This window comes from Brassica rapa, chromosome A01, assembly GCF_000309985.2.
Source record: "Brassica rapa cultivar Chiifu-401-42 chromosome A01, CAAS_Brap_v3.01, whole genome shotgun sequence".
Taxonomy (NCBI): Eukaryota; Viridiplantae; Streptophyta; class Magnoliopsida; order Brassicales; family Brassicaceae; genus Brassica; species Brassica rapa.
Window position 1 is genome coordinate 9,222,601 of NC_024795.2, and position 25,218 is coordinate 9,247,818.

The following is a 25,218-nucleotide window of genomic DNA, read 5'->3' on the forward strand; positions in this document are numbered from 1 at the left end:
ATGTTATTTAATACTAATTAACAATATATTTATATATTTATCATTTATTTTTATATAGTTTTACATACATATACATGTGCACCTTGATGTGAACACTGTATAAGTATGTACCACCAGTGAAGTATCAATTTTTTTTTGGAAGTTGAAACATTTTTTTTCTTAATGTTTCTTTCACTACCGACCAAATTATAGTAAAATGATTTGTCTTAATAATTTTTTTTTCTTGAACTATTATCCATTTACAAACTATGAAACCATTGGTTCAACATGACGATATCTAAAATTTATAACATGAAAATAAATAAATAATAATAATTTTTGGATTTTATCGAAAAAACTAAAAAACAAACGTTCTAACAGAATAAACCAAAATAAATATTAATTTAAAATAATGGTTATATTTTAGGAGATTAAAAACAAAAAAATAACTTAAAACCGAACCGATATCCAGATTAAATAGATTTGTTTTTTTTTATTAAAAATAACAAAACTAATAATCACATTCCGCGCAAGGCGCGGGTTATTACCTAGTTATAATTAAATAGTAAGCGAAAATCAAGAAGGTAAATCCATCCAAAACAAGAAAAATATCCCAAGTCAAACCAAATGGTGACTTGACCTTATCATCTGTCATAATTGTTCTAAAGATTGTGCTCATCCTACTGATTCTACCTTATCATCTGTCATAATTGTCCTGATTTTTGAAGATTTTGAACTCGAACAATGCAGTTTTATTATCTGATCGCTTTGATCTGTTTGCAGATTTATGAGGTTTACAGAGTACAACCCAAGGGTGGCAAATTTAAGATCTTAATTGCTTGGAATAAACAACCAGGGAAGCTTCAAACATAGTGGAACCGTACTTGTGTCACTGCGTGAAAATTTTGGCCTTAGACTTGAAATGACGTCAAGTAAACTTCTATTCTTTTTGTTTCCTTAATGTATGGGTGTTGTTGGGTACTTATTACTTTCTTGAAAATAAACGATTTGAATAATGTTGTGGCCAAGAACTCGGCCGATATCATGTCTTGCTATATCCCTCATGCTCCACTCTACTTGGAAGTGTAATCGTTTTCATTTTTATTCCATGTAGTCTCTGATCAGTACAATAATATTTGTAAGCCTCCAAAGCTCTTGAACTAGCCAATGCTAGCTTTTTCCAATATATCAGTTTTGTAGTAATATTATCTTGTTTTGTGACCAAATAATCTATTATGTAGTCCTTGTTCGCTTATGTGAGGAATGCTTTCAAGAACTGGAGATTGATCGGAGCAGATGGAGGCAGCAAGCTATACTCTCTTAAAGGAGTCATCAGCTAATGTAGTTTTTATATACTGCAGTTCATCAGATAAATGAAATGGCTTTCACAGATTTTGATAAACAGCTTCTTGACGCTGTAACCAAGTAAGTGAGACGGAAAAAAAAAAGGGGTGAGACGCATGAATTGTTAAAGCAGGACATTAAAGTTAAAGGTACAGAACGGTAGTATATCATTTTTAGTCACTGTCCTCTTTTTTAATTACAGTGACTGACTGAAACTTGTACTGTTCAGTTGAAGTTAAACAGGGCAATGTAGCTAATACCATACTTCTACTTCTAGTCATAATTCTCATGGAGACTTGCTTGGATTTATAAATCTTCTTAAAGTGTTTTCCAGCTTTAAGAAATTCTCAAGAAGTGATCGCTTACTTCTTGAGAAACATATTCTAAATCGATTTTTCTTACATTGTTTGAATTCTTAAACTCACAAAAGTTACACAATAATAGTATTGCCCTCAAACCATCTGGTAGACCATTACTCACCTGTAGCTCTAAAAAACTTTAGAGCAGATCTCTTTAGAAAACTGGGCAACCCTTAATTACAATCCCTTTCTCTGTAGGACATTGCGCCAATGGGCAATGGTCTGTGTTCTCACTCCCCCACCAATCAGGAAAATATATGTTGTTGTTCTGCAACGTAAAGTATATCAACACTCCCATGATCGCAGTACCTGCATCAAGAGCCGCAGAGAGAATGTAGTTATGCCTTGCCCACCACGCCTTGTACCTCCTGAAGATATAATAGTTGAACACGACCCCAACAAACGCCCACGACCAGTAATGCACAGCCTTGGCCACTGGCATTGCTGTAGTAGCTGAAAAGATCAAAGGAATGTGAATCTTCTTTATCCACTTCTTCTCTGGGAACTTCCTTGCAAAGAACCAGACCGGGACAGGAGCAAGGAGGCCGATGAGGAAGAACCAGTTCATCCCAGGGTAAACACCTTTGCTAGTGAACATCCTTCCAGGTCCAATGATTCCCCATATGATCGACGCGTTGTAGAACACTTCGTCCCCGGGGCAAGTCCACGGGCTACTCACTGGGAGCTTATCTTTGTTACAGATGTTCTCTATGGAAGAAAGCAGCCACCAAGTTGTCCCAAAGCAGACGGTTGAAGAAACCAAGGTCGCAACAAGCTGAACAAGGAACATAGATCTCGGAGGGATCTTCATGTAGTGACCAAGTTTAAAGTCTCCAACAAAGTACAAGGCTTGGGACATACTAATGTAACCGTAAGTCTTGAAAGCCACGTTAGCTAGTGGCTTCCCCGGGTACAAGTACCCAATGATGAGTTCGGTTATCACGTTAAGACCCATCTGCTGGTTTGTAGTGGCTAGGATAACTCCGATAGGTAAAGTGAACGTAAAGGCGATGGAACAAGCGAGGAGAAGTCCCCACCATGGAAGCTGAAGCTGTTTGTTAAAACCCTCACAGGCGTAAAGAGCTAGACAAAAGGAAACAATGAGAACTGAAACAAACCACCATTGAGGTACTTCTTTATAGTTCTTCTTCATTAGTCTTGTATGCACATCTCCAAACTTGTCCTTTGTCGTCAACGTCGCCTTCTTCCACATCTCCCATATAAACCTTAAACAACAACAAGAGATTTTTCATGGAAACTGATGAAGACTGATCTAATAGTCATAAGGCAGGTCATGAGATTTTGGAGGTTGTAAACAATTAAAAAGGGGGGTTTTATAAAAAAAAAATTAGTAAATTTGGGAACTTATATATGTAAATTTTTTCATAAAATTTTGGGAGATTATGCCAATGTTTCACTAGTCTATACTCAGGACCTGCATAGTACTTACTTTCCGTCAAAGAGAGCAACATGAGAAATGGTTGCTGTAAGAGTACCAAAGCTGAGTCCATAGATGAGAGCAAACATAACACTAAGGTAAAGCTTGCTATAGCTTTCGTAAGCGGGAAGATTGATATCGAATGTCTTCTGGTTAAGGATCCGAGTGGTGTTGAATTGCTGACCGGTGAAATCAAATGTCTGAGAGGTATAGAAAGGAAACTTCTTTGCATCATAGGCGTTGCTCCAGTAGAAGATAGGAAGGATAATATAGAAGTAGACGATGAAACCGCCAAAGAAATTGGCTATAGCGAAGAACGGTACTGCTAAAGGACTGCCTAAGAAGCCTGCGACCGTGGACCAGTCGAGACCGAACGAGCCAATGCCGAGCCCGTGAAGCCCTGAACCGATCTGTTGAGCTGTGACCGAGCGTGTCCATATCCAGCAGACAAAGGAGAGGGATGAGATGGAAGGGAAAATGTAGCCAGGGACTATGTAGTAAGCAAAGCTCACGAAGAAGACTATTAGGAAGAATCTTAGCCTCGTTTGTTTGCCTTCACACTTCTCCTCCTTCTCATGCAACGCTCTAAAAGTAAACAAAGGTTATAGACTGATTGATTTTTGCACATTTTAAAATTTATTGACAGTTCACGTGTGCATGGTGAAAAAACGTACCTAAAGAGAGAGACTTGAACAAGATTTGAAGGCCACCACATGTACGGTGAGTCCACAAGGAACTTCCTGAACATACCAGCCCATCCGTACCCCAACAACTTATATATACAACAAACAAACAAAACGTATAAAGAAATAAATTAAATTAAATAAACCGTTCATTATTAAATTATTTTTGACGTAATACCAACTTATTATAATATACTTGAACCTTATTGTACACCTGAGTTGTTTGAAGAAGTAACATGGCGGCGGTGGGATTGAGATTCCGGTGGTAAAATGCTTTGACGATGGTAATGATGCTGGTCGCATAAGCTCCTCCAGCTCCGGCACTAGCGAAGATAGTGATCAATACATGTTCCTTCATGTTGAATGGTCCAGGATTCAACGAACCGGACCAGTTTGTACCGGGTAACCGGAATTTCCTCGTTGGTAGAGCCGTGGCCATAAGCTTTCCTACTGGGAGGGTGACGATTTGTGCCACGACTGAAGATACCATGAGCTGGTTCGACCGGTAACCAAAAAACTGGTTAACGAACGCGAGTACCACGCACGAGATTATGCCTAAGAACCATGTACGGAATGTCAAGACCGGTTGAGATGGATCGTCGGTTATTGGTACGGTTAAGCGGACTTCTTCTATTGGACTGTCGTTTTCCTCCTCGCCATCTTCATCTGCACCGCCAAAAAAGTCATAGACCGGGCCAAAAATCGGTTTATTAATGGAGAACCAACCAACATTGATAGGATTGGGATGCAAATCTAATTAAACAAGAATAGACCGAACCGAACCAAGATGGCCAAAACAGAACCGAGTTTTATTTACCAGCTATGACGATGTTGGACTCAAACTTCTGCTCCGGGGGATTGGATTCAGGTCCTGTGACTTCGAGAGAACTAACCATTTTTCTCTCTTCTTCTTCGAGAAGGTATGCGAATTTAATGTCGGATCCGGTGAGTATGGCCGGGTCCTTGATAAGTCGCCGGAAAGTGAAAGACTAAGATAATTTTCTTGCAAACACTTGTAGTAGAGACTATTTTTGAAATATATATATACTGCTATTAAGAGGATGTAGTAATAGAGAAAACACTAGAGTATTTTGTCTTTAATTTGTAAAGTGAGAAGACGTACGCAGTTTTTATTTGTAGATGAACATAATTAAATACACTTTAAAAGTGGACAAGAATATTGATTCGTTGAAACTAAGCCTGTTTCAGTGAAAGGAGACAAATGTTTCAACTTCGTGATAGAAAGTGAAATCTTTACTTGGAGTATAAAGGCGTGGCAGATTCTACAAATCGGTATCTTAACCAAACATACACCTTAGCCAACAGAATAAAGATACTAAATATAGCATTCAGTAAGTAAACAGAAACACTAGCTCAGGTTTTTGTTTTCACTCTGTAGCTTTGCTTTAAAGATCAAATAGAAACCAATTATATAAAGTTCTATTTTCTAATTATGGAAGATAACTAAGTTTTTTTTTTTAAATAATAACTTTCAGCCAACGTAAAATTTTGGGATAGTAAGTTTTTTTTTTGTAAACTAAGGGATAGACATTAAGTTACAAAAATAAATTGAGCATTCCAATAATAACTTAAGGAACGGATGTTAACAAGAAAAAAAATGGAACATGACAAATGTTGTGAGGTAAGACCGTATGAGTTTGCAATTCTAATTGGCGCCCATTACCAGCAGCTGAAAACAAAAACTTAGCGATAGAATGAATGCACCATTACTCGGTTTTGCTAAATATTCAATGGGAATGCTTGCTGGCACCGCTTCATCCATTCCCCAAGTTGACTCAGGCTCTTTTATGTATAGGACGCGCGTCACATTGGATAGATGTGTGTTTGGTCTTATTCTTTTTGGATTACTAGCTAGCTAGTGTTCTTTCTGTTCTTACTACTAAAAAAGAATTATTTTTAGAAAAAGCAAAACATTTACATAGATTAATTTCATTGATACCAAGTTTCCGTAGTAGTTGGTGATGACGCTTAATTATCGCGTATTAATTAAGGGCTCAACATTCCTAGCTAGTCACATCTGTATCATTGTGTTCTGTGAGATTCTAAATATTATGTATAAGTATCATAGTTTCCATAATCCATCGGTGATTCAATATTATACGCATGCTTCTGACGTTCCACGTTTATTCGAGTTTTTGTTTCTATAGCTACTGTCTTATTCAATCGGTTTCACGTCAACGTCTATGATACTAAGTTTGTGAACTGATAATTTTTTTTTTTTGAAAAAGGGCTTTTGTGAACTGATAATTAGACCCGCAAAAATCATAATTCACAATAGAATTATGCAATTTTGTTCAACCAATCATTGAACTAAATTTTTTACAGCTATAAGGATCAGAATTCACCAGAATAAAATTCGTGTTTTTTTCATTTTGCGTTTTTAAAGAAGTCTTACTTTTCGACCAAAAACTTTATATTTAAATGTGATTATACGTTGTCATAATACAACTGAAACAGAAACCCAACGAACTGGATCAATAGAAATATAGTGTTATTTGGTGATCTTTCCTTAGCCTAATTAATGACCGATTTTTGCTCATTTGATCTCAAAAAGATCCTGAAAGGCATAAAACCAATTATTGACGGAAAATTTAAGGGCAAATCTCCAAAATAACACATTTCTAAGTTTATATCACAAAAATAACATTCAAAAATTAAAATGACCAAAATAGCATTTTATCTTTTGAAAAATTTAAATTTTTTTATTTTTCAAAATTTGAAATCTTATCCCCAAAACCTCACTTCTCAACTCTAAACCCTAAAACCTAAACTCTAAACCCTAAACCCTGAATTCTAAACCCTAAACCCCACCCCTTAAGTGCTATTTTTGTGACTTTTGGCCTTGAGTGCTAGTTTGGGAACAAAAACTTGATTTAATGCTATTTTTGTCTTTTTCTCAAAACTTAATTCAAAAGTTAAAACCTGTTTAAATAAGTAAATTTAGTTTCATTATCGCAGTATTCATGCATGGGTAACGACGGAGCATGCATGATGATTTTGTTGTGAAGTTTCTACTACACGCATGCGGCATGTCAAACTCTAAACGAACTAATAAGCTTTGCATTAATGTTCAACACTAAATAAAATTAAGCTGGCTAATAATGCATACACGAATTATTGAAAATGCCAAGAGTGACACTGACATAAACGCTATCTATACACTATACGCTAAGACATGTCAAATTCAATAGATGGAACACAATTTAATGGGCTAGCAAGTAATATCTTTAACTATGGCCCATTAAGAGTTAATTTCATACAAATAAGCCCACTAAACAGCGTTGTTTAAACTTTAAACCCTGTCTTCTTACCAAAGCTCCTCTTCTTACATAGTAGCTCTGCTAAACCTTCGCCGCAATAAACCCAAAGTCGTAAGAAACCGTCGCCATGCCTGCTCTTACGCGTAACAAGCAGAAGGGAGCTAAGTCGCAGACTCCTCCACTGATTAAGCGGACTAAATCGAATCCCACGCCTCCACCGAAGAAGGCGATGAAGTCCCATAAGCCTCCGTTGAAGAAACAGAGGAAAGGTGTTTCGGATGAGAAGCCTGAAGTTTCTAATGATGAGGAGGAAGAGGAAGAAGAAGAAGAAGAAGAAGTGAGTGAAGAGTCTGATGAAGGAGATGAATTGGGTTCTGACCTTTTCTCAGATGGTGACGAAGAAGAAGAAGAAGAAGAAGAAGAGCCCTCGGATGACGACTTTCTTGGTGGTAGCGATGAGGAAAAGGGAACTTTGGGTTCTGATTCTGACTCTGATGAGTCAGATATCGAGAAGGAAAGTAAAGCTATTGATGACGAACGTGAAAGGCAGGAGCAAGATGCAAAAGATGAATTGCAGATGAACATTAAGGAGCAACCTGATGAGTTTCGCCTACCAACCAAAAAGGTACACTCTTTTTGAATGTTACAAATCAAATTCATTCCTTTTTTTTATATTTTGCAATGGTTATTTGTTGGTTTTTGTTGAAATGATCAATGAGCATTCCAATTGTTATTATTCTACATTGTTCAGGAACTTGAAGAAGAGGCAAGTGGGCCACCAGATCTTCCTACCTTGCAAACTAGGATAAAAGAGAGTGAGTAACATTTTCTGAATTTTAAGATTCTTCCTAGGGAATCAGCCTTTTTTCCGTTGCTTGATGTTACTTAATATGTGTTTCAGTTGTTAGAGTGCTGTCGAATTTTAAGGATTTGAGGCCAGAAGGAGTCAAGAGGAAGGAGTTTGTTGAACAGCTTAAGGCTGATCTGGGTTCTTATTACGGCTATAACGAGTTTCTTATTGGAACTCTTGTTGAGGTTTTTTCGCTTATCTCTGACTTCACTTTTATGTTCACTCTCTTTGATCTAAGCGCTAGCTAATTTTGTTACTCACATATGGTGAAATGGGGTAATTTTGGCAGATGTTTCCTCCTGTTGAACTCATGGAACTAATCCAAGCTTTTGAAAAGCAAAGGCCTACTTCTATACGTACCAACACTCTTAAGGTGAACTTGGTTGTACTGTTATACTCAGAAGTGTCTTGATTTAAGTGTTTCTCAACTGTTGGGGTATAATTATATGGTGATGTTTATTTTGGCAGACTCGGAGACGGGATCTGGCTGATGTACTTTTGAACAGAGGAGTTAATCTAGACCCATTAAGCAAGTGGTCAAAAGTAAGTTGTGTTTGAAGATTGTGTTCGTCCTATTTTGTGGACATTCTGTAACTAATCCTGTGATTAAAAATTATAGGTTGGACTTGTCGTTTATGATTCACAAGTTCCAATTGGTGCAACTCCTGAATATTTGGCTGGTTTCTATATGGTAAGTGTTTTCTTGATCTTTTTGTACTTCCAGCTCATGCTTACTTTACGGGTATCATGTACTTGTTTTCTTATGTCTTTTCTTGGTGCATTTGCAGTTGCAAAGTGCTAGTTCCTTCTTGCCAGTGATGGCTCTTGCTCCTCGAGAGAACGAGCGCGTTGTGGACATGGCGTAAGTTTATTGTACCTATGCTGAACAAAGTTGTACCTTATGTTGATTTTCAAGTGCATGTTTGTGATTTGTATCATGTCTTGTAATTCAAAGTGCTATTAGAAACGGACTAGTCAATATGAATGCTCCATTACGTAGGAGATGCAATTAGTTTAGTGTGATATATATATATATATATAACAAGGTCTTTATACTCTATGCCTGCAGTGCTGCCCCTGGTGGTAAAACAACTTATGTTGCTTCCCTAATGAAGAATACTGGTATGCATTCATTGGTTTCTTTGTCCTCTTAACCTCTAATTTTTATTTTTAGTTGGTTATCCTAACGTTATGATGATAATTGTGACCAGGCATAATATATGCAAACGAGATGAAAGTACCTAGGCTTAAGTCACTCACTGCCAATCTGCATCGCATGGGGGTGACAAATACCATAGTTTGTAACTATGATGGAAGAGAGGTTAGCTTCTTGAACCTATATACATACTTGAGGATATTAAATTCTGCAAACTATTTGTAGACCATGAGCTCTACCAAATGAAAAGTTACTGACAAAACTGTATCATGGAACTAAAATTTTACGGACACCTTCTCTACTATTCGCATTGCAGTTCTTGTTTATACCATTTTGTTTTCCTCTCAGCTACCCAAGGTTTTTGGTCCGAACTCGGTAGATAGAGTATTGTTGGATGCTCCTTGCAGTGGAACCGGAGTAAGAAACTTTCTTTCGGCCCTCTTATCGTCTCTTAAGTTTTTCTCCATGTCCTTAACTTTATGTCTTATGTCTTCTTCTACATAATGCAGGTTATATCAAAAGATGAATCAGTTAAAACTTCCAAAAGTGCCAATGACATAAGGAAATTTGCTGATTTGCAAAAGGTATGTCTGGGCCTTTATTACTCTTTACATTCCCTAACGATTTTTTAATGATGAGAATTGTTTGAACACCTTAGTTCAAGAATGATGCATGAGGCTAACTATAATCTCTCCTCTTTTTTTTGCATAGCAACTTATACTTGCTGCGATTGATTTGGTGGATGCCGAATCCAAAACCGGTGGATATATTGTTTACTCAACATGCTCCATTATGATTCCTGAGGTTAGTTAACCGGAATTTCTTTTCTTTTGTTCCGCTGTTTTAATCCTGCGCATGAGTGAGTATTTTGATTTATACAACAAAATTATGCAGAACGAAGCTGTAATCGATTATGCCTTAAAAAAGAGGGATGTCAAACTCGTTCCATGTGGACTTGATTTTGGGCAAGCAGGGTAAGATACATTTTCATCTGCTTAGGAACGTTCCATGCTCTTTCGTCTAACTACAAATGTTTTGCTTCATGTCATCAGATTTACCAGATTTAGAGAACACCGGTTCCACCCTACTTTGGAGAAAACTAGACGTTTCTATCCCCACGTACACAACATGGACGGATTCTTTGTGGCAAAGGTATTATACACTTGAGGTTTAGCCTGTGATCAGCTTTTTCCCCCGAGAGATACTAGAATATATGTTCTTTGAAAAATATCATAGTGCTCAAATTGATAAGGTATTTCTCTCTTTTATTTGTCCTGCAGCTGAAGAAGATGAGCAATGAAACGAAGGCTTCAGAAGGTGATGAGCCGGTTGAAACAAAAGAGCAAGCTCAGTTGTCTAGTGATGAAGATGACGATGATGAGTCCATTAAGGAGCTGAAGAAACCTTCCGGAGCCAATGTAGTCAAGAACAAACAAAGAATTCCAATCTCAAAGGCGAACAACAAAGGCAAAAAGAACAAAAACTTCAAAACCGAAAATGCTAATGCGGAAGGACCCAGGAAGCAAAAGAAGAAGAGATCACAATGGAAGGCTGAAATTGCACAAGCTAGGTAAAAGATTTCTAGTGTTTTTCCTGCTTTATATTGTTGAATCATATGTATCTAATAGTTGAATATGTTGCAGGGAAGATAAAAGAAAAGTCATGAGAGAGAAGAATACTAAGGAGCCTGGGAGAAGATAAGTTCTTGATGCATATTGGAGAACAGTCAATTGGTGTTCTGGTCATGGCAAAGGAAACAAGAAAGGAGGCTTCGTTGGCTGAGGCTAAGGTATCTGTTGCAGTATACAATGGCTTTGTATTTTGTTTAATCAACTGAGTTGGATAACTTAAAACCATGGGAAAGAAACAGTGACACTCTTGTGGACAAGTTGCATGCATGTCCAACAAAAGTTTTGTATCAATCTCATAAGATTGTTTTGTGTGGATCTGTTCTTAGTATCTTTTTCCATTGTGGAATTATAAATTAGTTGAAAAAAAATCAAAATGAGTCCCCACTTTTGTCACAGGGTAACCACAAAAGTGTTTATCACAGACTATGGATTTTTCTGATCACATCAACTCTTCTAATAAATAGATAAAGTTTGGTCGATTGGGGTCCATTACACAACATAAAAGGATAGAATGAGGGAATCAATCTGATGAAATTGAAACAGAGGGAATTGGGAGTGAGCTGTTCATTGTTAGGGGGAGATGTGAAGGTTTTCTAAAGCGGGACTTGTGATACATGACTCTTGATATATCTTTTGTCAGATTCTCTTTGGGGACCTTTAACATTAACTTCTCTTAACTAATCTTCTTGTTAGTATCTTTTAGATTTTCAGCACATATTATCCTGGCTGTACACAGTACACAAACACACATTGAGAAAAAGTATCATTGTATAATTGATGTATGCACTTTACATATGGATATTCCAAAATCGTATAAAGAACTCTGAAAACAGATTCCTATGCAACCGGAAACATACAGCTTTTAAAGGTAAAAAGTAAATATTAATTCCTAGAAAACCTTGTTGCTGCAAAATGTATGTACAACGTAATGGATTGGATACATTTTTCATATAACATTTACTTTTTACATCATTCTTGCATATAATTATTTATTGTCTTGCATAGTTTTCATAACAGTTCAGGAACATTGCAAATATAAAGCACAAACTCTATAAATTAATATTCGATAAATTAATAAACATATATTTCTTCTGTTTCATATTACGTGTCATTTTATATTTGTGCACATGAATTAAAAATATATTTAATTTTTATATTTTTTATATAAAAACATCAATACTCACACATAACCATATTTCAACTAATAGAAAAATAAACTGAAAAATAAAATTAATAAATTCTGCATTGAAATACTAAAACGACACTTATTTTGCAACGATTTTTTTATTTACAATGACACTTAATATGAAACAGAGGGAGTATGATGTAACTATAAACTAATATGAATTAATAAAATAAAAATAAATGGAATAATAGGACTGGAATAAAAACAAAAATAATAAAAATAAAAAAATATAATGAAATTCATTTTATTTATTCATTAACAATTGTTATGTAATAGTTTTCTTTGTATTTTATCTAATTATTTTTGGAATTGGTAAAATGAGTATTTCATTATATTCATGTCAAATAGTGAATTTTTGTTTGAATTAATAGAATAAGTCATTTCACATAAATTAATAAACTAGTTACATACATAAATTAATAAAAAAATTTGATCTTAAGTTAAACCGATTTAAAATATGACAAAAATCGAAATTAATTTTTTTAAAGTGTATGTAATTATATGGCTTCATCAAAATCATAAATTAATAATTAATACATACAACAAATAATATGATAAATAATATAAAAGATTAACTTTTAAAATTTAGTTAATACATATACAATAATGTAATTTTTTAAAAAATTAGAAAATAAATATATATTTTTATTTTATAAAAGTATATTTTAAATTTGAAAAATCTAGAATATTTTTTAAATAAATTAATAAAATATCAGAGTTCCAGCTTTATTAATTTATAGAGTTTTTTAATTTAATAAATGTGATGACCAAATTGCAAGGCATATGAGCAACTCTCGAAAGTTGAGGAGACATTTGTGTATGAATTCGAGTTTTGGGAAATATACAAACATGGAAAGTAAAGAAAAAAAGGAAATTGAAAAGCCCTAAAAAAAGAGTCGAAAACTTTTGCTTTGACCCACCTCTGCTTTTCATGGTAGACCCAACTCTCTTTTTCACTCACTCTCTCATTCATATCTCTCTCTATTCATTTCATTGCCATTGAAGGAAGGAAGGTGATGAGTTCCTCATCTTCCTCTTTAGCAATATATGATTAATAAAGCCCCTCCTCTTCTTCCTTTTAATACCATCTTTTCTTCTTCCTCTTCTCAATTCCTGAGAACAATTTTGTATCAAGATCCTCCTCTCCTAAAGGTAATGTTTTTTTTTTGGTATTTCTCGTTAATTTCCCTTCTTTGTTTTCTTTCTTTTTTTGTTGTTTCTCTCCAGATCCAAAAGAGCTTTGCTTAATTGTTCTTACTTTCTTGAGATCTGTTTGAAATCTAGGATCTTTGCATGAAGTGTCTGGTTATGGTTTATGTTTTTTTATCAGTTTCATTGGAGAATCAGAATGTTTGTGGAAATAGTGAATCACTTTTGGTTGAGTAAGTGTCTGGTTGTGATTTTTTTTCTGAATTGATGATTGTCACTGTAACTTTGAGCTCGAGATCCATAACGGTATAGAGCTAAAGCTTCTTTCTTTTTAGACCTGTTGTTTTCTGTGTGAAGATTTATAATTTTACATTTCTCAGTGTTAATTGACGGATAACGCTTGATGTTTTTACAATGATTAAGGCATGGTTTTCTTTATGAGTTTGTCTTCTGTTTTTTTTAAGCGTTTATGGAGCTTATCTGCTCACCTGTATGTTAAAAGTATGTTTCTTTATTACTAACTAGCCCTACTTTATCTTATCTAAATTTGAAATGTTTTAATTATTGTCCTAATAAGCTATGAGACCCATTGTTGTAAACTGTTTTTCTTTTGTTGCAAAGTAACAGACGCTATGTTTTGCTTATTTCAGATCGGTCACAACAGTGATAACTGGAGGCAGGAGAAGCTCTTTGGGTTCTAAGTAGATAGTTTATCAATCATGGCCTCGAAGTCTGGTACTGGAGTTCTTTTAGAACATAACAAGGAAAAGGACGATGAGAAAACCTCGGAAGCATCTGTTTCCAGTTCCAGCCAAAGTATCTCAGTCAGCACTTTGGCAGATCAAGTGTCTTCAACTCTGTCTATGGCTCAAAGCGGTGGTAGTAAATCAAGTGGAGAAGTTAAACTTAACGAACATTCTGATCTTGCCGAGACCGGAAAGCGCAACACGTACAGACCAAGCACAAGCAGTGATATCAGTGATGAGAGTACATGCAGCGGTTTAAGCACCAACAAGCCTCACAAGGCGAATGACGTGAGATGGGAAGCGATACAAGTTGTTAGAGCGAAACAGGGTTCTTTGGGTTTGAACCATTTTAGGCTCCTGAAGAGGGTAGGGGGTGGAGATATCGGAACTGTCCACCTCGCTGAGCTGCATGGAACGAGGTGCTATTTTGCGATGAAGGTGATGGACAAAGGAGCTTTGGCTAGCCGTAAAAAGCTTCTTAGAGTTCAGACCGAGAGGGAGATACTGCAGTGTCTTGACCATCCTTTTCTCCCGACTTTGTATAGTCATTTCGAGACTGAGAAGTTCTCGTGTTTGGTTATGGAGTTCTGTCCTGGAGGTGACTTGCATACCCTTCGCCAAAGACAGCCCGGGAAGCGGTTCATAGAACAAGCAGCAAAGTAAGACTTTCTTTAAAATCATATAATCAAGTTAATGTTGTGTTGAATCATATTGGTCTTATTACCTTTTTACAGGTTTTATGTAGCGGAGGTGCTACTTGCAATGGAGTATCTTCACATGCTTGGGATCATATACCGAGATTTGAAGCCAGAGAATGTTCTTGTTAGAGATGATGGACATGTGATGCTTACCGACTTCGACCTCTCCTTGAGGTGTACCGTTAGCCCCACAGTGGTCAGATCAACCACTCTCGTCTCTGAAGCCTTGCAAAGGAACTCTGGTAACTGTGCGCAACCTGCTTGCATCCAGCAACCATCTTGCATGTCTGCTCCAACGACATGCTTTTCTCCACGGTTTTTCTCAAGTAAATCCAAGAAAGACAAGAAGGACAAGAAAACGAAAACCGAAACTGGAAACCAGGTGACTCCGTTGCCTGAACTCATCGCTGAGCCCACAAGCGCTCGCTCGATGTCATTTGTTGGCACGCATGAGTACTTAGCTCCTGAGATCATCAAAGGTGAAGGGCATGGGAGTGCGGTTGATTGGTGGACTTTTGGGATCTTTCTGTACGAGCTATTGTTTGGTAAAACACCTTTTAAAGGGTCTGGAAACAGAGCAACGCTCTTCAACGTTGTGGGTCAGCCTCTGCGTTTCCCTGAATCTCCAGTTGTCAGTTTTGCTGCTAGGGATTTGATTAGGAGTCTGCTTGTGAAGGAGCCTCAGCATAGGTTAGCGTATAAGCGTGGTGCCACCGAGATTAAGCAACATCCTTTCTTTGAAGGAGTGAATTGGGCATTGGTTAGATGCGCAAGCCCTCCAGAGATACCGAAGCAGGTTGAATTTGAGAGTGCTCCTGCTACTCCTGCACCAGCCACATCTTCCAGTGTGAAGTCTGATCAGAGTAGTTATCTGGACTTTGATTTCTTTTGAGATTTTTCAGTAAGCAAACTGCCATTAGATTTTTATCAAATTGATTATCAAACCGTTATCAACAATGTGCAACTCAGTTTAATACTTGAAGAGTTTTTAGTTCTTTGTCAATGCTATTTTTTGAAAATTCTGAATGATTTCATCTATCAAGAGTCTTGTCATTTAGATCAATCTTGCAAAGTAGTAGGACAGAGTTTAAACTGGATACATATTACCAAACAGTACTAACATCACCCTCCTCTTGAAACGAAGGGGACATGTAGTTTAAAAGCAGAAACAAAACACAATACACAATCATCTTAGGCTACAAACTTCTTCATTATAACTGTTTGTAGCAAGTATAGGCAACAACCACAGAAGCAGCAGCGCAGACAACAGCAAGAGCGGCATACGTATCTTCTCGCTCCCAGCTCTCTAACCATGTTGGTATTGCGCAAACCTTACGTGTTGAAGATCCTTTGACACTATTTATTCTGAAGAAAGTCTTTTCCGCAGTTTTTCTTCCCGGTGTAAGCTTCTCAGTGTTGTTCTCATTTTCAAGTTGATTATCTTCCGAGGTTTCCAGAGACAACATCAGAGTTGCGTCTTGACAACACGTGGAGGAGCTGTTCCCGTTTTGTTGGCAACAACCATTAGATTCTGCAGCTCCTGACTGGCAGCAGGAAACATCGGCGCTGTGAGCTGATGATGATTCCTGAGTGACTTTCCCGTTGTTCTTAACTGTATGGCCAGCACCGTTTACCTGCAACCGTCTTTCTTGAGTTTTCTTCTGGTCTTCTTCTGATAGACCCATTTCACCCCTAGAAATCAGAAAGTAACAATGTTTTTTTACTATTTACCAAGTGATTTGGAAACTGTGTGAGCCAGAAACTGTGTGAGCCAGAAACTTTTAACTTACCTCCATAGCCGGTCTACAATCTCCCCTTTGATGATATGCTTCTCCAAGAGAACATGTACATCATCTGGTTGCACGTAACCATACCTTGACACAAGAGAGACCAATCATCAACTCAAAAATATGGTTTGATTAGTTCGGACATTGCAGAGAACTTCTGATATTCTAAGTCCATTTTTAGTTTTGAAGAACCAATTACTAGATCACAATATTTCATGAAACCAGCTCTTTTTCAAATGCATTCTTGATCTCAGTAAACTAGATAAAGAAAAGATGAATGTAGCTTAAATCTGTAGTTCCCTTACCAGTGTCCTGTGACTTTCCTGTGGATCTTTGATTGGTAGATGATAACATTCCCAGCGTATTTGTGACCACCAATGTGAGAACATGGGCTAACTGACACTTTACCTTGAAGACCATAAAACTCAAGTTCTTCTCTGAATCTACTAACCAACGGCGGCCCACAAACACCACATCGCCGGTCTCGGGATCCATGGGAACAGACAAAGACATATGAGCCTTTAAGCATTTCAGGATTTCCAGGAAGCCATTCACCATCCTTCACAAGCACCTCTTCCACAAATGTGTCCACATCAAAATGAGTCAACCTTCTGCAGTTATTATAGAAACAAAACTGTCAATAAATGAGCCTCGACTGTTAAAGAATATTTGGACCCTTACCTGTATCTGATCATATCAGGAAAGATAAGTACATCACCATTGGATGTCTCTGTTCCATCATGGCCCTCGCATATTGTGAGTCGAGTCTACAAATGGCAAGGCACATAGGTTAAAAAAAAAGATATTAATAACTGATGCAAAGATCACAAGAAGCCACACACTAAGAGTAAGCAATCAATCTACTATCATAAATCAGAGACACCACTCCCACATAAATTCCACCACTGACATAAAGGCTCGAAAGCTGGCTTGTATGTTCTATGATCCCATATTATATAGATTCTTACCATATATAGACAGACACTTTGCCTTAACTGACCCATACCTAAACCCCAACAGTCCCATGGTAAGAATGATTTTGATGATCCATTTAAAAGACCTTAAACAGATATACCTTAACTAACCCAAAACAACAGAAAGCAAGTCTCTTTTTTTTTTACCATAAAGATCTCCAAATGAGAGTAAATGAGCTCAAATAGATCTCAAAACTATTGGAATCAATCAGACCTAAATACATATATGAAACAAGCCACACTCTATTCAAGTTAACATCAAACTCACCTCCTTCTTCATGCTGCCTTTCCTGGCCGATACAGCAGCAGAGAGCAGCCTAGGCAACCGATCGAACTCCGCCGCCTCGATCCTGGCGGGCCACACGGAAGGCTTCTTGTAGCAGAGGAAAACATGCCTCTCGTAGAACTGAACGGTCCCAGCGAGTTGCTCCGATCGGAAATCGGGACGAGCGAATCCGTAATCGGCGTCGTTACTGCTATCTCCGCCGCCTCCGCCGAGCAAGCTCTCGCTTTGGAAGCTCCCGGAGCGAGAAGTGGGCTCGCCGAAGTTGTCGAGGTAATCGGATACGGTGACCGGAGAGGAGGCCGACGATGGGTTGCTGGTGAAGGATAAAGGGTCGTCTCTGTCTCTTCCACTTGCCATTTAAAGTTCGAAACTTTTGATAGATCGAAACTGAAAACTCTGGAGCGGAGAGGAGAGAGAGAGAAGTGAATGTTTCAGTTTCAGTGGTGATTCTCTACTGAGAGGTCCCCAAAGTATTCTTTTTAACTCCGGTTATGTACTAACCGATATTCTATTTGGCAATCGAGCCGGTAAAGTCTTCGGTTTACCTCATTAACTAAAGGGAGCTCCTATGACTCCTACTTCTCTACCACTCAATAAGCTTATTTAAGTTACTTTAAAGCAGTTTTGCATTCTTTTGTTGATTTCTAAGAGAGAAAACTTTGAGACATTGAAAGAAACTGAGCTTAGGTTCCTGTTTAGATGTTCTTTGTTAACCAATATGTTATGAACTGTGTAGGTCTACATCAGAACCATCGTTGCTTGAGGAGGAGGGATAAAGGCAACGAACGTAGACGCATGCACCACCGCTGCTGGGATCGGTCGTCACGACCATTCAGTCGCCACCAAAGAAGCAAGACTGGTCTGTGCGACCATAAATCTGGTAGTAGAGGTTCATGACGATGCCGGCTCAGCCTGGAAGACCGGAGTTAGCGAAACATTGGATTTTGTAAATTAATAATGTTGGGACTATGCTATTTTATTAATTTATAGAGTTAATAATTTACAAAAAAAAAAAAAAAACTTTGGATTTTTGTCATGTTTTGAACCAGCCCAACTCGGGAGCAAATTTTTTTATTAGTTTATAGTATTTATTAATTTATTGAGTATTAATTTATAGAGTTTCTATTGTATGTTGTTGATTGTAATCGACAGTTAAAGATCAGTGAAGGAAAAAATGTCAGTATCCATCAAGAATCAGGTTCCAAACCTTCAGCTTTAGCTAGGCTTAACTTGTTTTGTCAGTAGACCGTCTACTAATAGAGCACAGCAGCCATAATGGTTTAAGCCTGAACAAGTGTTATTAGTTCTCCATGCTTAGCCATTGGTGTGTATTTGTAATGTCACATTGCAAAACAATCTGGTTAAGGTCCGATTACGGATTAGGCTGTTGAGACTTTTACTGCTTATAAAGTTTTTACAGCCACAATATGTAGCCAATCAGAGTTCGTTCTAAAACCTTTAAAGTCATTTTTATTAAACTTTATCTTGTTACGTTCAAGTTTTACAATAGCCAGTATTTAGTGGCTTTAGACTTTTTTTTAAGTAACAGTCAACTTCTTAAAGCCTAAAGTTTATGAAAGCCAAAGTCGCAACAATTGTAAACAGTCACAGAAGTACTCTAATTGTAACAGCAGCAACAGTTTCAATCCTTTACGTATATCTTTATATTCACATACCAACATGAAAACAAAAAGGGAAGCAAGGTAATCATATTTATTCATTTATTACCCTTGACCTCCTCCTTTGTACCCGAAGAAGGAAACTAAAAGAAAACTGGACAATGTCTGAAAAGTAAGCCTCACAAATCAAACGACAATCCAAGGAGGCTTTTATGCTAAATGGTATATGTATATAGACATACAAGCAACCCTATCCTTTGGCTATGCAAGCAGCTAAACTTCCTCTTGTCTCTACCAAAAGTAAAACTGGTTTGCGCAATCCAGACTCAAACAAAACAACAACAAAATATTACACCCACAGTTTTTAACTTGTACATTTGCACTATGCATCAGGCAACAGTGCCTGTGATTAAATGGTAGGCTAGAGAGAGAGAGAGAGAGAGAGAGAGAGAGAGAGAAAGAGAGAAAAAGAGTCTCGGTATGTGACTAAAAAGAAGTTTAGGCTTTCACCTCCTCAGCACCAGCAGACCCTCCTGCTTTCTCCTTCTCTGCATAATCTCCTTTCTTCACCTCCTCAGCACCGGTAGACCCTCCTGCTTTCTCCTTCTCTGCACTCTCTTCTTTCTTCTCCTCTTGAGCACCAGTAGACCCTCATGCTTTCTCCTTCTCTGCACTCGCTTCTTTCTTCACCTCCTCAGCCCCAGTAGACCCTCCTGCTTTCTCCTTCTCTCCATGATCTCCTTCCTTCACCTCCTCAGCAACAGCAGACCCTCCTGCTTTCTCCTTCTCCTCCTTCTCTGCATTCTCTTCTTTCTTCTCCTCCTCCTCCTCAGCAGAAGCAGACCCTACTGCTTTCTCCTTCTCTGCATCATCTTCTTTCTTCTTCTCCACTTCCTCTTGTTCATCAACCTCTTCTGCTAGTTTGGTGAGCTCGCTTTGGATCATCACCTTTATAGATGACTTTCTTGGGGTGAGATCTTCTTTGAAGTCCTTACCTGAGATATGAGTGAAACAATGTATATTATATATTTTACATACATAAAAACAGAATCTAACCACAAAGAAATTAATGAAACCAATCTGTTCATACCCAGTTCTTTGAGGATGTCCGTGAATGTAGCCTGAAGAATAACAACAATGATCAACCATAAGGTTATCTAGGTATAAAAGGTATATATAGTTTGTATAGATATTTTACAACAAACTCTAAATAGCTTTCAGAAAATGCAGAATGCCATTAAAAGGTTGAGAAATTAACTCACCGTATTAAAATCCACCCTTTTCAAAATCTCAACGATCGCTTTTTTCAGCACTTTATCGCTTGGCCCTTTGGTTTTCTCTTTTCCTTTTCCAGCACTTTTTACTTCTAGCATAAGCAAAAACACAGATAAAAAAAATGATGTCAGAAAACATTAGTGGCTGCAGTATAAGTTAGCTTCTGCAAATGGAGTTCATCAAGGAATAAGATTCTCTCCAATGCATCTGATAAACCCCTACACTCACACACACATGATGTATTCTACCTGACCGATTATCTTTACTGGAAGACAAAAATAAACAGGATAAAATCCAAACCTGGCTTCTCTTTTGAAGGGGCTGGGGCCTTGGTAGCTTTTTCAGACTTCTTCCTCTTAGAAGACGCCTTTGGACTTGCATCACTGTCATCATCTGTCTTCTTTCGTTTTGCTGATGATCGCTTCTGTGTAACTTTCTCAGGTGGACTTGACTTTGCAGCAACTGCAGGTTTCTTGCTTCTAGCTCTCCCTGCTGATTCTTTCTTCCCAGCTGACACTTTCGAACGACGCTTCTTCTTTGGCGTTTCTTCCTCAGAATGTTCCTCAGAATCATCTTTCTCATCGCTTTCAGAAGGCTGAGGTGCCTCATCCTCAGATTTGTCAGGAATACCGTTTTCATTCTCCTCCTCTTTGTTCTTAACTTCCTCTTCTGCATTCTTCTCCTTCTCTTCTTCCTCTTTCTCCTCTTCAGACTCATCTTCAGAATCAGCTAAAATCTTTTTGGCAGCCTTTGTTCCTTCTCCAGACTTTCGTTTTCTCTGAAAAGGCAGTGGAAATAATACAATTAGATCTATCTGGAAGAGTGATGTACATTTGCAGATAAGTAATACTGAGACTCTAAGCTACGCATTGATACCTTTGCTGATCGTTTGGAGGATGAACTCCCAGCAGCAGGCGAGCTTTGCTTGGGAGTTCTCTTGCGCTTAGCTCCAGTACTTGACTGTTTCAACGGAAAAATGTTAGGAGAATGGAACATGCACAAAGAAAACTCTATATAAACAACGTTTCTAACACCCAAATACCTTATCTTTCTCATTAGCTGCAACGTCGCTTTTCACATGAGGTTTCTCCAAAAACTCAATCAGTTTTGTAATAATATCTTCCTGTGTTTGAGAAAACATATGCCATAATAAGTTAGAATTATTTGATTAAATAAGGAAATGAATAATCATAAACTTGCCTACATTTATAACCATACTGACCTTCTTTGTTGTAGCCTTGGAAACATGTATGTCAAACACATCGCAAAACTCCCACAGTTTTTCTTTGTTACATTTATCAAGCTTTTCTTTTATTTTCTCTCTTGCCTTTTCCTGCAAACACCAAAGACAAAAAATTATATACAGACCATAGCTATGCTTAAAACAACCTTCTATGTGTGATATCACACACCTCATTTCCATGCCAAACAAAGCCTGAGAATCCCAATATGTTTGTCTTGATCTGAGCAGCCTGTTTAAGAAAGAGTCATATATAAAACATGAGGCTAACATAAGAGTGCAGCAGCACTTGAGTTCAAACCCACAAGAGTAAGCCTGTGATTGACAATTTAGAAGTTTAACTATTAGAGTGGCGGAAAAAGACACTCACCTTCCCTCTCCTCGCAAATAGAATTGTGTGCAGCAACTTCAAAATTTCATCCGACTTCTTCCTAGTTACCTTGTATGCAACTACAGAGAAACATTCAAGTTATATTTTTCATCTCAACTACATATTATATGAACAAAACAGAACCAACAAAGGAATATTTAGTTTTGGTTTGCAGGAACATACCGTTGGGAATATCTTTGAGATATGCACCTTTCCCCTGTAATATTCAAAAGATAATTATGAACACGTTTAGCAATGAAGTTCAACTAATCTCAAGAAAGTATTGGCAAAACCTTTTCAATATGGAACTCTTTGGAGGAGTCTCTATCAATCACTGCGACAAGCCTCTCAACAGATTTCCGCTCACGCACAGGGCGGTCAGAGAAAGGAGTCTTGGGTTCTGTATCCTTTTTTGTCTTCTCGTTAACCTTCTTCCCAGAACTCTTTCCCTTACCACGCTTTTTAGAACCCTTGCTCTCTTCTTTCTCATCTTCCTTGTCATCACCGCTCTCAGCTTTTTCATCTTCCTTGTCATCTTTTATCTCTTCTTTTTCATCTTCCTTGTCATCCTCATCCTTTACAGTTCCCTCTTCAACTTTCTCTATTTTATCTTCTTCCACTTCTTTTTCTTCCTCAACCAAGCCCTCTTCATTCTGCTCTTTTGCACTATCCTCCTTCTCCTTTTCATCCACAGTCTCCACTTTTGGGTCTTCCTCCACAGTCTGCACCTCTTTATCTTCATCCACAGTCTCCACATTTTCAGTGTTTTCTGTCCCTTTGTCTCCATCTACCAGCTTCTCCTCCTCCTGTTTTGTTCCATTTGCTTTTTCACCTTCATCTTTTACGTCCTCCTCTGATTCTTTCCCAGCTTTCTTGTGGTCTGCTGCATCTTTAGTCTCTTGCTTTTCATCATCTTTGACATTGTCGCTGTCTTTAGATTCCACATTTTCCTTCATTACAGTATCTTTCACCTTACCACCTCCAGAAACACCATCATCAGTTTGCTTTTTCTTTCCATCAGCATCCTCATCCTCATCCATGTTGGTCGCCTCTGCCTGTCCCTCATCTTTGGTGACCGAAGCATCTTCTTCCATTTTTTCAGCCTCAGCATCTATCTCCATTTTCTCAGGTTCAGCCTTCTCCTCACCTTTCTTAACTTCTTGTGTTTCCTTTCCTCCAGCATTCTCCTCCTTGTTTCCTGCCACAGCCTCTGATGGCTTTTCAAGAGAAGTAGTCTTTGTTGCTGTTGGCTCAACGGCTGCCTTTGAATCCTCTTCTCCCATTCTTACCAAAGGTTGCATGACAAATCAGTAAAGATAATCAAAATTGCTGCGATAACAATAATTCATGCTCCCCTATAAGCAAATTCAACATCTGCTGAACTAAAGCCACACCCAAAGACTAAACAAAACAATAACTCAATCTTATACAGAACATGTAAAACGAATTGACTTGGCATGTATGCAAATAAAATACTAAACTTTAGGATAATAATTGGTCAACAATAGAGTAAACAAGAAACCTTGAAGAGATATTCAAGTTAGATCTCATGTGTGTTCCACAATAAATCTCTTACTCCTACTTTAGATCTGAACAAGAATGATCAAAATAGGAAAAAAATCTAGGAAAACATTAAAGAAATCAAATCTGAAAATCACACAGGTTCAACCTTTATCCTAATTTTCCAATGCATTCTGGATGAAAACAAAGATCTAGATAGATAAATCAAACCACACGCTATAAACCATAGAGATCACTTCAGCTTACATCACACAAATTCAGAGAAACACATAAAGTCATCGCTTTTTTCACTTAAATCTCTAAAAATTCATGCATTAATCAAAGAGAGAGACAATAACTTCTCAAAAACATCGAAATTCACAGATCAACGAAGCACATGAGAAACCCTAACTTCTCGTCCCAGCTTTAACAGCACACAAAGAGCATGTGACTTCAAACAAATCACGAAACATATACAGTTGATAAAGATTATCCAAAGGGTTCTAAAGGAGAAGACTTTGGAATCTCACCTCACTGTCCCAAGACTCAGCACTGAGTTTTTTTCTCTTCCTCTCGAGACAGAACAAATAGCTTTTTCTTCGATAGCGTTTTGAGGAGAGAGAGAGAGAGAAGTGAAAGTATGTATTCGGACACGGAACCAGTTTTTAAATACAGTTAAATGCCACGTCGGATGTTAGGGATAAGCATCGCGGTCCATTCCAATGCTTGAAGAACTTTATCAATGGTCCAGATTTGATGCTTGATGCTTCTCGCGGATCGATGACGGTAGCCTGACTTCCGGTTTTGAAACACGTGTTGAACCTTATATCTTCAACGAATAAATTATCTTTTTTTTCTCTTTAACGTGTATTTAAAGGATCTTTTATGAAACTAAAGTATTAATTAAGAATTTAAACATGGAAATAATCTTTTTTTTGGGGAAAGACTAAGAAATAATCTTTTTTTTTGGCAAAACTAGGAAATAATCAAAATGAGCTATTACTAAAAGATTTATAGGCTTAAATTCCCTAGTAATTTTTGGTACACTTATATTTTATTCTATAACACTTTAATATATATATATATATATATATATTAAAATTATTACATAATAATTGTAATATCCATCTTAAATGAATCGGTAACTTTTCTAGATTTTTTACTTGCTTTTAATATATAAATTAAATTAATATCTCTAACGAATTGATTAAATTAAGTTTTAATATATGTAAGTTAAGCTAGTATGATAACAATTGATTAAAAAAATATTTTTAAATTTTAATTTAATGAATCGAGTGTTAAAATCCAAAAGGATCAATTCTGTTAATGACCCAAAAGCAACTATTTTCGAATTAATCTCAGAAACCATTTGAATAAAGATAGATTCTCACTTTAAAATTGTTTTAGGTTATCACTCTATTTTACTATTGTATGTTATTTTTGCATTTACTTATCTTACTTAAATCATATATAAAATAGATAATCATTTTTCATTTTAGAATATATATGTAAAGTATAACAAAAAAAAGTACTCAGAACATCCATATACGTCAAATGTTTTTTGTTACTGTCGGAAAACTAGTCAAAAATCTATTTTACGGTATAAACGCTTGTGACCTCAAAATATTAATTTTTATTTAGTATTTATCTAAATCGTACCAATTTAT

The 25,218-nt window shown here is 37.1% G+C and overlaps 5 protein-coding genes across 12 annotated transcripts; 2 read left to right on the forward strand and 3 right to left on the reverse strand.

The window, feature by feature from the left end:
- Window positions 1-1,606: 1,606 nt before the first annotated feature.
- Window positions 1,607-5,316, reverse strand: LOC103866355 (oligopeptide transporter 5). Its single transcript, XM_009144266.3, has 5 exons — window positions 4,621-5,316; window positions 4,018-4,469; window positions 3,795-3,892; window positions 3,133-3,705; window positions 1,607-2,908 (listed from the first exon to the last, which is right to left on the reverse strand). The coding sequence occupies exons 1-5, from the start codon at window positions 4,697-4,699 to the stop codon at window positions 1,837-1,839; spliced, it is 2,274 nt and encodes a 757-aa protein (XP_009142514.1). The 5' UTR covers window positions 4,700-5,316; the 3' UTR covers window positions 1,607-1,836.
- A 1,895-nt stretch (window positions 5,317-7,211) lies between these two features.
- Window positions 7,212-11,089, forward strand: LOC103866374 (25S rRNA (cytosine-C(5))-methyltransferase nop2). The gene is made up of 16 exons (XM_009144284.2): window positions 7,212-7,709; window positions 7,836-7,899; window positions 7,986-8,119; window positions 8,224-8,307; window positions 8,403-8,477; window positions 8,554-8,625; window positions 8,723-8,796; window positions 9,004-9,056; window positions 9,146-9,255; window positions 9,439-9,507; window positions 9,600-9,674; window positions 9,802-9,894; window positions 9,985-10,064; window positions 10,143-10,242; window positions 10,371-10,660; window positions 10,734-11,089. Exons 1-16 carry the CDS (start codon window positions 7,212-7,214, stop codon window positions 10,789-10,791), a joined length of 1,929 nt encoding a protein of 642 aa, XP_009142532.2. The 3' UTR covers window positions 10,792-11,089.
- Window positions 11,090-12,693: 1,604 nt separating this feature from the next.
- Window positions 12,694-15,519, forward strand: LOC103866384 (serine/threonine-protein kinase D6PKL1). 3 transcript variants are annotated; one of them, XM_033281451.1, is made up of 3 exons: window positions 12,694-13,059; window positions 13,678-14,461; window positions 14,537-15,519. In XM_033281451.1, exons 2-3 carry the CDS (start codon window positions 13,776-13,778, stop codon window positions 15,390-15,392), a joined length of 1,542 nt encoding a protein of 513 aa, XP_033137342.1. In that variant the 5' UTR covers window positions 12,694-13,059; window positions 13,678-13,775; the 3' UTR covers window positions 15,393-15,519. The 3 variants fall into 3 exon arrangements, with proteins under 3 accessions (XP_033137342.1, XP_009142543.1, XP_033137338.1); XM_009144295.3 differs by having other exon boundaries at window positions 12,695-13,059; window positions 13,707-14,461; XM_033281447.1 differs by having other exon boundaries at window positions 12,697-13,064; window positions 13,707-14,461.
- Window positions 15,520-15,529: 10 nt separating this feature from the next.
- On the reverse strand, window positions 15,530-24,182 carry LOC103866394. Of its 2 annotated transcripts, XM_033281456.1 has the most exons (6): window positions 24,167-24,182; window positions 17,530-17,968; window positions 16,969-17,054; window positions 16,593-16,898; window positions 16,291-16,374; window positions 15,530-16,192 (listed from the first exon to the last, which is right to left on the reverse strand). In XM_033281456.1, the coding sequence occupies exons 2-6, from the start codon at window positions 17,902-17,904 to the stop codon at window positions 15,712-15,714; spliced, it is 1,332 nt and encodes a 443-aa protein (XP_033137347.1). In that variant the 5' UTR covers window positions 17,905-17,968; window positions 24,167-24,182; the 3' UTR covers window positions 15,530-15,711. The 2 variants fall into 2 exon arrangements, with proteins under 2 accessions (XP_033137347.1, XP_009142555.1); XM_009144307.3 differs by lacking the exon at window positions 24,167-24,182 and having other exon boundaries at window positions 17,530-18,015.
- LOC103866403 (DNA ligase 1) lies at window positions 19,252-24,209 on the reverse strand. 5 transcript variants are annotated; one of them, XR_001958525.2, is made up of 13 exons: window positions 24,082-24,190; window positions 22,345-23,346; window positions 22,235-22,268; window positions 22,052-22,131; window positions 21,854-21,913; window positions 21,664-21,774; window positions 21,484-21,564; window positions 21,318-21,401; window positions 20,742-21,219; window positions 20,429-20,532; window positions 20,257-20,287; window positions 19,756-20,161; window positions 19,252-19,695 (listed from the first exon to the last, which is right to left on the reverse strand). XR_001958525.2 is itself a non-coding variant. In XM_033281431.1 (13 exons), the coding sequence occupies exons 2-13, from the start codon at window positions 23,332-23,334 to the stop codon at window positions 19,818-19,820; spliced, it is 2,367 nt and encodes a 788-aa protein (XP_033137322.1). In that variant the 5' UTR covers window positions 23,335-23,346; window positions 24,082-24,190; the 3' UTR covers window positions 19,252-19,817. The 5 variants fall into 5 exon arrangements, 4 of the variants coding, with proteins under 4 accessions (XP_033137322.1, XP_018514419.1, XP_033137319.1 ...); XM_033281431.1 differs by having other exon boundaries at window positions 19,252-20,161; window positions 20,742-21,112; window positions 21,143-21,219; XM_018658903.2 differs by having other exon boundaries at window positions 19,252-20,161; window positions 22,345-23,335; window positions 24,082-24,209.
- Between the last annotated feature and the right edge of the window lie 1,009 nt (window positions 24,210-25,218).

Coding starts and splice junctions, on each gene's coding strand:
- LOC103866394 (XM_033281456.1), bottom strand. CDS start 17,904: ATGGCAAGTGGAAGAGACAGAGACGACCCTTTATCCTTCACCAGCAAC. Junction 17,055..17,529: donor AAGGCAGCATGAAGAAGGAG/GTGAGTTTGATG, acceptor TGCCATTTGTAG/ACTCGACTCACAATATGCGA. Junction 16,899..16,968: donor CCTGATATGATCAGATACAG/GTAAGGGTCCAA, acceptor TAATAACTGCAG/AAGGTTGACTCATTTTGATG.
- LOC103866403 (XM_018658903.2), bottom strand. CDS start 23,334: ATGGGAGAAGAGGATTCAAAGGCAGCCGTTGAGCCAACAGCAACAAAG. Junction 21,775..21,853: donor TTGTTTGGCATGGAAATGAG/GTGTGTGATATC, acceptor TGGTGTTTGCAG/GAAAAGGCAAGAGAGAAAAT. Junction 20,162..20,256: donor GGACATCCTCAAAGAACTGG/GTATGAACAGAT, acceptor CTCATATCTCAG/GTAAGGACTTCAAAGAAGAT.
- LOC103866384 (XM_033281451.1), top strand. CDS start 13,776: ATGGCCTCGAAGTCTGGTACTGGAGTTCTTTTAGAACATAACAAGGAA. Junction 14,462..14,536: donor TTCATAGAACAAGCAGCAAA/GTAAGACTTTCT, acceptor ACCTTTTTACAG/GTTTTATGTAGCGGAGGTGC.
- LOC103866374 (XM_009144284.2), top strand. CDS start 7,212: ATGCCTGCTCTTACGCGTAACAAGCAGAAGGGAGCTAAGTCGCAGACT. Junction 8,120..8,223: donor TTATTGGAACTCTTGTTGAG/GTTTTTTCGCTT, acceptor TAATTTTGGCAG/ATGTTTCCTCCTGTTGAACT. Junction 9,895..9,984: donor GCTCCATTATGATTCCTGAG/GTTAGTTAACCG, acceptor AAAATTATGCAG/AACGAAGCTGTAATCGATTA.
- LOC103866355 (XM_009144266.3), bottom strand. CDS start 4,699: ATGGTTAGTTCTCTCGAAGTCACAGGACCTGAATCCAATCCCCCGGAG. Junction 4,470..4,620: donor GTCCAACATCGTCATAGCTG/GTAAATAAAACT, acceptor TTGGCGGTGCAG/ATGAAGATGGCGAGGAGGAA. Junction 3,706..3,794: donor GTTCAAGTCTCTCTCTTTAG/GTACGTTTTTTC, acceptor GTTTACTTTTAG/AGCGTTGCATGAGAAGGAGG.